Source organism: Xiphophorus hellerii, chromosome 14, assembly GCF_003331165.1.
Source record: "Xiphophorus hellerii strain 12219 chromosome 14, Xiphophorus_hellerii-4.1, whole genome shotgun sequence".
Classification (NCBI taxonomy): Eukaryota; Metazoa; Chordata; class Actinopteri; order Cyprinodontiformes; family Poeciliidae; genus Xiphophorus; species Xiphophorus hellerii.
In genome coordinates, this window is record NC_045685.1 from 25,871,999 (window position 1) to 25,882,672 (window position 10,674).

The 10,674-nt window shown below is 33.8% G+C and overlaps 2 protein-coding genes across 7 annotated transcripts in view; both read right to left on the reverse strand.

Moving 5' to 3' along the window:
* The window catches only part of LOC116732075 (myelin-oligodendrocyte glycoprotein-like), an 82,968-nt gene that overhangs the window by 11,255 nt on the left and 61,039 nt on the right, over positions 1–10,674 (reverse strand). For 2 of the 6 annotated variants that reach the window (XM_032582021.1, XM_032582016.1), the window contains exon 5: positions 6,878–6,931. The exons of 3 other annotated variants lie outside the window; for them this stretch is intronic. In XM_032582021.1, coding sequence (XP_032437912.1) covers positions 6,878–6,931 — 54 coding nt within the window. Of the gene's footprint in view, positions 1–5,793; positions 5,979–6,877; positions 6,932–10,674 lie in introns of those variants that run through there. One more of the 6 variants, XM_032582019.1, reaches the window with a different exon arrangement.
* The window catches only part of LOC116732072 (junctional adhesion molecule-like), a 49,414-nt gene that overhangs the window by 9,248 nt on the left and 29,492 nt on the right, over positions 1–10,674 (reverse strand). The window contains exon 3 of the mRNA XM_032582010.1: positions 7,834–7,875. Coding sequence (XP_032437901.1) covers positions 7,834–7,875 — 42 coding nt within the window. The remainder of the gene's footprint in view (positions 1–7,833; positions 7,876–10,674) is intronic.

The following is a 10,674-nucleotide window of genomic DNA, read 5'->3' on the forward strand; positions in this document are numbered from 1 at the left end:
GTTTCATACAAGAACATCAGCAGAACAGAAAGACTAGGATCCAATGACAAATCCTGGTCATTATATTGTGACACAAACAGTTACACATTTTATCACAACAACATTAAAACTCCACTAGAACGTCCAGTTTCCTCCAGAATAGGAGTGTACCTGGATCATATAAAAGGTATTCTGTGTTTCTACAGCGTCTCTAAAACTATGACTCTGATCCACAGAGTCCAGACCAGATTCACTCAGCCTCTACATGCTGGGATTAGACTTTACTTCTCATTTTCCTGTCCTGATGGATCCTCTGCTGAGTTCATTAACCCAGAATAATCAGCAGTGATTTGAGGTCCAGTTGGTTAAAATGTGTATTTTAGTTTCCATTATTGTTTTGGAGAGATCATTGTTGTCATGTCTTCACTGTCCAGAGACCAGCTGTCTTTATGGAGCTACTTTTTCATCTTGTTTGTTGTTTTGTTGGAGTTTGTTTGGGTGCTGCCCCTCCCTGTTTCTGATCAGCAATGGAGGCAATCACTGCTCAGGAGGATTTTATTCAACTAAACTAATTACATTTATTGCTGTGTCACACTAAACGTGACAAAGCAACAAATGTTGATGACAAATGTTGTTGTAAACTGTGATTATCATCATCATTAATCATCAAATAAGGACATCAGTCATTTATTGGACAAAGATCAGATTCTGGATCAAACTGTGTCAATAGTCGTCTTGTGACTCAGATTGTAAGCTCTATTTAGTTTTAGACAAATATCTAAATAAAGTTGATTCCTTGTTTGAATATAAAATGACTCTGTCTTATTTTGTATTTTGGTTGTGTTTTATTTTATTGCCTGTCAGTAACATTTCCAAATATAAGAAACTGCTGGTTTTCAGAATAAAGTGAGTAATCAGAGTTTTTGTTGCCTCAGGTTCAGATTTGTTTTCTATCTGCAGATGTCAGGAGACCTGCGGTCCTAAAAACACACAACAAACACTGACTTTCCTAGTTCTGTGCTAACTCTCTTCCTCTTTTACTAGGAAGACGTGACTGACAAAAGTGTGGTGAAACCTGAAAGATCGCCACCAGATGGCGCCAAATACGTCCGTGTTCCTCAGCAGAAGAAATGCTGAACGTCTGCAGTTAAAGTTTTTGTTTTAGAAAAAAAAGATTAAACATCAAAATAAAATGTAATTTATAATTATCAAAACCACGTACTGAACAAAGATAAAAACATATTTTTTTCCAATAATTTTCATTTCTAATGGCCACCATAGAACCAACAAGAGCAGCGGTCACATTATTTTGGGTGCAGTCAGGGAAATTGGAGCTGTAGACTCTTAATTTCTCACAATTGGACAATATTGTGGGTTTTCCCCACCAGTAGTTGTTCCCACCATTCAGCAGCATCAGGCTGACAGATAAAAAACTGAAGTGACTTTGAATTGTTGCTTTGAACTTTAATATTATTATTTGTTTTCATTTAATTTATTGAGGTTTTTTTCTCAGGGACTTTTAATTTATTTAACTTAATTGCAGAATATTCTTGTGTTTAAGGTTAAAGTTCATGTAACATACAGGTTAATGACAAATGAGCGTATGTTAAAATGGACGGACTGCTCGCTGTGATTCAAGCTCAGGTTTTAATCTGGCCTCTTTCTGCTGACAGTTGTTCATGAGAAGGATGTCAGACTGATGAATGTCTCAAGACCTCAGGATGAGTTGCGTCTGTGGAGACCTGATTTCAGAGAAGAAGAAAGAAAAAAAACAAAAAAACACTCAACACTGAACTTTCTTCATCTTGTCCCAGTATTTATTATTTTCACCTGCTGGCGTCAAACAAGATCCAGGTGAATTATGACTTGGACGACACCAAAAACCAACAGTCTCTTTCTGATGCTTCTGTGAAATGTTTACATATTTTACTGTAATTTATTTAATGTTGAAGATTAATTTGTATTAAGGTATCTTTTTAGACTTTTTTAAACATTATATGTTTTTGTATACTTATTTTACATTCAGAGGAATTGAGGAAATTCAGTGGAGCTATTAAAAAAAATATCCTTGTATTCAATATTGATGTCAGGAAAATGTTTACTGTCATGATTCCAGCCCTTCAGCTCTGCCTTGGCTGTGCTGATTGCTTATTGCCCTCACCTGCACTGAGCTGGTTCCTATTTAATCAGCTGCTCGTCACCAGCTCAGTGTGAGATCGTCTGTTGCCACTGTCACAGCTTTCAAGCCTTGTCTCATGTTTCAAAGTGTTTTCTGGTTTCTGATCCTGCCTGTTTTTGACCACAGATTTTTGCCTAATCCTTCTACTGTTGAAAGTCCTGTTGCTGAACCCTGCCCGTTTCTGACCCTGCCTTCTGGATTCTGGATTTTCACTGCCTGAGACCCTCCCTTGCATGACCCTGGACCGTTTCACGACTCAGCCTCTGGTTGGTGGATTTTGTCCCTGTTGTCTGTTTGTCCCCTGAGACCCCCACAGATCTCCCCTTGTCCATTCACCCTCCCCTCCCCCGGCTGGACTCCTGACCCCTGTGGATTCCTCGTCCCTGACCCACTAGTGTGACCACACTATACCATTTACTTTAGTAATAAAACTTTTTGATTAACCATCCTCTTGTTGTGGCTGCGTTTTGGGTTCTGGCTGATTCTGCTTTTAACATTACATTTACATATTACACTAATATGTTGAATTATTCTATAACAGATTTATGAAGATTCAAAGATCAATGTTTCAGTAACACAGATCTTTGAAAATATCAGTGTTATATTTTTAAAAAATAATAATTTTTCAAAAATGTTACATATTTTTTTAAAATCTGAAGATGCTATTTAGAAACACCAGTTGTTGTAAAAGTAACATATATATATAATCTTAGCATTTCTTAGGAAGAAGTTATATACATATATATATATATACATGTATGTTACTAGACCTTTAACATTAAATAATGTATCTTAATTTTGGTGAATTGTTCAATTTATTTGACTCAACATTCAGAATTCAAAGTCAAAAATACTTATTGATTCCAACTTAAACGTTGTTGTAACTCATAACTACCTATAACTTGTTACTTTTATATAACTCATATTTGTAGCTTCATGTTTTGGTTTGTTTTTCCTTTGACTGGCTGCTAATAACAGGACAAACAGGTTGGCTTTGACAAAATGGCCGCTCTGCTTCCTGCTCCATTTTAAATTTGTTCAGGTAAAACATCTCAGGTTTGAAAACACATATTGACCTTAGCATGAATAATACAAAATACAACAATAAAGAGTTTTTATTTACAAGAGTCAAAGCTTAACATCAGTTCACATTAAACAACAAAAACATTTATTGATACATTAAACAAAAACAAAGAATTTAAAACACACAAAAAGAAAATAATTTTCTAACTTCTTTGGTTTAGAGGAGCATGATTACTAGTAATGTGACGTTTCTGTCAGTTTGCTCAATCACCAACTCACAGTCTGTTTCTTACCTCTAGACAAACTCATTAGTACTTAAACTAATTCTTCATATTTTAAGTAATATGAAGAAAGTGCAAATCTCCCTAAAAATTCCATTAATCATTTTGACCAGAATCCACTGTCTTTGTGTTTATTATTTATTTGTTTATTATATATAAAAATATATAATATATATATATATATATTAAATATAATAAAATATTATATATTTTATTATAGAAAGTATATAATATTTAATATATAATTACATAAAAATATATAATATTTAAATATTATATATTTTATTATAAATATATAATAAAACAAATATTTATTTGTTTATATTACATATAAACAAATAAACAAAATCATGACTGCACTGGAAATACACCAGATGTCAGATATTTAGCTCAAACATAACAGCCAATCTCAACCTACTAGTAATCATGAAATGATTCATCAAGTTCACCAGGAAATATTTTCACATTTCTGCTTCTGTGATCTTTTCACTGGTTTCTTTAGGTTCAAACAGACTTTAATGTTTTGCTGCTCATTTACAAAACTTAAAGTTTTCTGATCTTCTGCAGCTTTATGTTCCATCTCATGTTCTCTCATCTCAAGACTCTGACCTTTTAAAAAGTCCTAAAACTGTCTGGAGAAAATGTTTTCTCCTTTTGTGCCCCATCATCATGAGGAACAGTCTGCTTTTAACACATCAGGCAGGAATGTTCTTTGAATGATTCTAAGGCTAAATTAAAGACATTTATGTTCACTCTGTTTTATATATGCATTAATTTTATATTATATTTTTATTGAGTTTCTTTGTGTTTTAACTGTTTGATCTGTATTGTTTTTAACTCTTTATTGTTTAGCACTTTGAATAATGTTATCTGTTAAATAATAATAACTTGCACTATAAAGTTGGATTTTTACATATTTAATGTGACGACAGCAGTTTATAGTGTTTAGGGCAAATGAACAACTAGAAGATAGTAGTAGTAGTCTGTAGTAGTTCTGAGAACAATCATGTTTCACATTTTCCATCAAAGGTGGGATTAACATCTTCCCCAATAAAGACTTGTGATTTGTCAGAGTAATATTCTGACCTCTGTGACAGACTGGCGACCTGTCCAGGGTGACTCTGCCTCTCACCCAAAGTGTCCGCTGGAGATAAAGCACCAGCACCTCCTGACCCCACTAGGGACAAGGATGGATGGACGGATACTCTGACTTAACCACTAGATGTCTCCCTCCAGTTTTACTTTGAGTTGCACAGCAAAACTCCACCAGACAAAATAAAAATATCAGAATATCAGATTCTGTTACAAATAATATATATTATTTACAAAAGTCAACAAATGAACAAAACATGCCTTTTACTATAAATATGGCTTTTTAATAATGACTTAGTTCTAATAAACACCTTTTAATTCAGGCCTGAAAATCTTTGTAGAAAGTATTTTGTTTGTTTTATTTTGTAAGTTGTTAAAAAAAATCCTGCATTGATAAGTTTTTACAGTTTCTATTTGAATTATGCAGCTATTGAAAATGAATTGCAGTTTCATTTCTTTCTGTTCTGATCTTATAGTTTGTGTTTGTATGGTTTGTGTTTCCCCCATGGTGACTCATCACCAATCATGTGGCAAAGCTAATTATGAACACAGTCTTTACGCTGACCAGACCATAATACATATTCATCAACAAAACTTCTCTACCTCCTCAAGCTGAGTGTCTGGAATGAAAAAGTCACTACAGCTGGTTTACAAGATCAAGTTAGTATTGTTATTATCTGTTGTGTCTATGGGCCTATTTTCAAAGTAATTGATGAATTTATAATTTTCTTTAATTTTCTATGTTATGAGAACATATTTAATAACAATCTTACATAATGTAACTACAAGGATGCTTATAAAAGAAAATAGTATCAAAATGTTCTTTTTTGACATTCACTGTATGATGATGAACATAGAAATATTCAGGTGATTTGTTCCTATGTGAATGTGAGTGAACTAATGAATTCACTGCTGATTCATAAATTGAAAAACTAGAAATCAAGTCAAAATAAAATCAATAAATATTTGGTTATTTATGTAACTAGAGTGTGAGCATTAAAATAAGATTCACTGACAGAAATTAAATTAAAAACATTTTGTTGGCACAAGCTGGGGATCAAGTCTGTCAACTTTTGATTGTATTAAAAATACTTTTCAATAAAACTCAGTCATCAAAAGCTGAGTAAGACTCTAAACTACAGAAACAGTTATGGACATAAAATGTTTTTTTAACTTACATGATTCTTCATCCTTTTTTTAATCTAAAAAAAGATAATTAAATCTTTGATCCTTGATTTGCTTTTGGGTTTAAGTCAGACAGTTTTTCTATTATTCACAGTTCTACACATGTAACAGTTTTCATACCAACAAGAGGTTGAAGAGATTTCAGATCAGGATGATTCACACATTTTGGTTTGGTCGTTCCAGGTTCTGTAAAGGTATTTGTTCAGCTCCATCTCCTTGGTTACCATTTCCTCTGCGATCTATGAAACACAAAACAATGTTTTCAATAACATCATCTTCTTCTGATTGTTTGATATCCCAAAGTAACATTATTATTAAGATGGCTTGAATAAAAACTGAATTCTGTCATTTTTAGTTTTTCAAAAGAAAATTATCATCAATCAGCAAAAAATAAATTAAATTAAAGCAGTAAAGTTTTGACTGTTTCTGAAATTATTTGTCTTTTATTTATTTCCAGATTCTTGTTGACAAAAATAAGACAATAAAGAAACCAAAGCAAATTAAAATAAAAATGTAAACATAGTCATATTAAATTGAATATATAATGTATATTCAGATGAGGCTTGTCAGATTAAAAGAACCTTTTAAATAAAACTTTCATTAAGGTAGAAGAGATGTCTTTCATTAAACTCTAGTTTCTTTTTTTAATTGGTCTGATGTAATTATAATATTAAACATGTTTTAATTGGCTTTAAGCTTCTCTGTTGAAGAAAACAGAACAAAGAAGAGAAAATCTGAGTTATGTGTTTGCAATTTTTAATAGATTTATTTATAGCATTTTATGAATGAATGTTGTTGGATTTTGTTTTCTTGATTCTTGGCTGTTTTTCTTTAGTGTTGTCCAGATCCGGGGCCACAGGTTGGTCACCTCTGGTCTAAACCTTCATATCACTGTTCAGGTCAGTGGGAAAGCTGGTGAGCCATGAGTAAACCAGTCAGGTCACCAGTTCATTGCTGCTACATCAAATTATCTAGTCAGTCAGATTCAGTCACCAACAAGGAAGTTCAGTTTCCTGGTTTGATGCTCAGCTGTGATGTTCAGTGACTGCAGTCCTGCTTAGTTTATCAATGAGCAGGAAAATAAAAAAGTAAATAATTAACATAAGTTAATTATTACATAATTGTTCCATTTCCATACCTCCATCATTTCTCCCTTGTTCATGTCGAGACTTGTTGTTCCAGCAAGGAAAAACTGTACACAACAGAAAGTAAACAACAGTGAATATTTAGCTTAACAATATAAATGAGTGACAATATTTAATTCTCCTTAACAGTTTTTGTCTGGTAAAAATGTTTCATCAACCTGGGCAGGCAGAAAGGCTACAATAAACAACAAAGACCTAAAACAGAAAAAAGTTACTCATAATAATTTGGTTTCTTGTTTTTCTTTTCTTTTCAGACAAACACCAACAGATATTGATAAATATGTGAAAACTGCATAACTTTTCTTATACATGTTTATCCAGACAGCTCCATGTTTCTGAGTTTTACTTCTCTTCAGCTTCAGATCAGTTTTTGCAAACTATTAAAAACTATATTTTCTATCAATTGGAAACATGCATTTATGGAGAGAATCATTAATTCACCAAAATCCTGCAAGACTTACAAAGACAATGACTGACTTACTTTGTTCACCTCTGCAGCGACGTACAACATAGTATGTGATGAAGGCGAGGATGATGAGTGCTAAAACACCAACACTAACAATAACTCCAGGATCAGATCCTGTGACAAAAAAGAAAAACAGGTTTTTAAAATTCCATTTTTGAAAATTTTGAATTCAATTTTGCATATTTTTGTTTTATTAATGAGATCAAAGTTGTGAACCAACAGTCACCTCATCATTCAGGGGTCAACATTTACTGCACCACACACCCACACACACACGCACACACACCCCAACACGCACACACACACACACACACACACCCCTTCATACACCTATATGCAGATCAATAGGTATTTAGGAGTTATCTGCCTTGCCCAAGGGCACATCAACATGTGACCAGGGGAAACAGGAAGACAACAACTGTATCCACTGAGTCACAGTCGCTGTGCCAGAAACATCTGATTATCAGTTGTTAAGATATTTACCTCCAGAATGTCTGTCTGGGTTTTCATTTTCTTTTCCATCAACTGTTGAGGAATCACATTAAGTGTTAAAGATATCAACATTTTTATCTATTTTATCTTAAATGATTCTGAATCAATAAAGCTCACCAACAATCAGAGTAACATGTCTCTTTTCTGGCTTATTATGACCAGGCAGCCAGCGAACAATGCAGATGTAAATCCCTTCATCATTCTTAGTTACGTTGGACAACTTGAGGGAAACGTCACCGAGTTCAAGCATTGCATGGTTGAGATAAGTTCGATCTTTGTATCTGTCGTCTTGAGATTCTCTGTCATCACCTTCATTACGGAACAAGTGAACAGTTTTACTGGAGTCGAACATCCACTCGACTGTACCGTCTCTCACGTTAACTGGGGGCTTCACAAGACATGGTAGAACAACGTCGGATCCCACTTGTGCCTTTATTGGCTCTTCAGGACCAACAAGATGATATTTTCCTGGAAAGATAAACAATGCTTTTAAAATCACTGCACTCATGATGATGTTCAGTTTGTTGCTCAACTATTATCCTTTAAATGCTTTCAGTTGTGAAAACTGTTGGGACAACACAGTATTATTGAGTTCTTTCAAAATAAAAGCTCACATTTTTTCTGTTTTGTTTTTGTTTGTTCACAAATTGATGTCTAGTCTTTTTTTTTTTATCAATCTCTGGAAAAGAAAACAAGAAAATACTCATTTAATTAAAATAAATATGAACATTTTACCAGAAGAAAAAGTAGCAGCTATCCCATAACAGCTGGTGTTAAACCTGTTATAAAGGACAGGTATTTCCATAATTGCTAAAACCTGGAAAGCAGAGGCCTTATCTGATTTATTGATCAGAGTTTCTCCAAACCTTCAGTTTTAGTGAAGAGATCAGTTCCAGCAAACTGATTCATGGAAAGATCAGAGACAAATGAATCACACAGTCATTGTGAGGAGCAAAGATCAGCCTGTCATGTTCCGTGTTTGTCTGTGTGTTTATTTAGAGTTTTCTGTGTCTCTGTGTCTCCATGTTGTCCTGTTCTCCCCTCGATTACTCCCAGGTGTTTCTCATTCCCTAATTACCCCCTGTGTATTTAGTGTCATCTGTGTGTCTGTGTCTTTGTCGGGTCCTCGTCTAATGTGCCATCAGTCCTTCGTGTGTCCAGTCGAAATATCAGTTCGCTACCGACGTTGAGCCCTGGCTTCCGCTCAGTCGTGCTGCCTGTGTTTGTGGACTTTTCTGGATTTTGTTCATTAAATCTTTGAAATGTAAGGTGCGTTACAAATAAAATGTATTATTATTATTATTATTATTATTATTATTAAATCTTCATTATTCATCTAACCTGGTTCCATCTACGTCTGCCTCACCACCTACACCGCACCGCTCATGACACGGCCTTTATGGTCTAATTTAACAAGACGAGTCACTGATCAATTTGCTGATGACAATTATATTTTGAGATAATAGAAACAGATTTCTAATTCAAGAACTTGAACCTCAATCAATAAAAACAAAAATCTAAAGAGGGTCATTAACAAGTTTACATCAGTAAAGGTGTGAAGCTGTGGACAGAGAAAGAGCAGAGCTGTATGGGAGACTGAGGTAAGTTAAGTCACCACTTCCTGCTGGGAAACTAAAAAACGTCTTTGGTCATCAAATAGTTAGCAGGAAGGCATCATTTAACAAAGTCTGTGCAGGTAAGAACTTTATGGATAAACTTCTTAAAAAAATATGTTTCACTCCTCAAAGTGAATTCAATTCTTCATAAGTTTCATGAGGATTGTCCTTGGACTATAATAGATATTGTTATATTTGTTTTATATATCACATTTATGACGTTTATGACCTCATAAACATCTTTTGATAAAAGATAAAAGTGGAGCATTTTTAGCTTTGAGCATAAATAAATTCAAAATGGTAGCTTTGGAATAAGTTCAGCCATTTCTATTGTACCTATTGTATTTTATCAGTAGCCTACAAATCATAAATATTAATTCAATATTCTACATTTACAGTCATATTCAATAAATTGGAATATCTTTCACAATGAGCCTCGTTTGTCAGATTAAAGCTTCCTGTTGAAAATAAACTCCAAGAAGATACTAAACATACAATTAAAAATAGTTTTCATTAACTGTAAATAATTAAAAGAAACAAAGGCTTTCAAACATCCATCAGTGTGTAATTAATGTATATAATGTGTTTCACTTAGTGACATTGTGTATATGTGTGATACAAGTTGGGGGGAAAATGAAGTTAGAGAAGTGAAGTCTGTTGAAGCAGAAGCAAAGGATGAAAAGATAGAAAGACACAAAGAGGTAAAATGACAAAAGAGAAAATATATTTTTAAAGACAGACTATGAATGTTTGTTCAAGGCTAAAACGGTTTTCTCAGATACCAGGAAGTCTCAACTTGTCAAGTATATCACAGGAAACTGACTTTGGAAAATGGATTCAGTTCTAGAACAGTGATTGTAATAAGAACAGAAAATATTATCCAATTAAATGAATTGTGTATAACAACTAGAATGTGCTTGAAAAAAGTGGGTTTTATTTAGAGAACGAGGAGCTGAGCGAGAAGTGGGTCGATTTGTGGGGAGGATGGAGTAGGTTTGTTTTTTTAGGTTTACAGCACAACATAATCCATACTCAGGATAAATGGAGACATGAGACATTTTTGGACAGGCTGTATTATCGAAGCAGTTATCTTTACAGTCTTTCTAAATGTTTGAGGAGGTACAACATCCTGAAATTCAGATATACACGTTTGCGACCAGACTAAGGTTGTCTTGATAGCGGCTCATCAAATGGCTGCTGCAGATTTGCGACACCA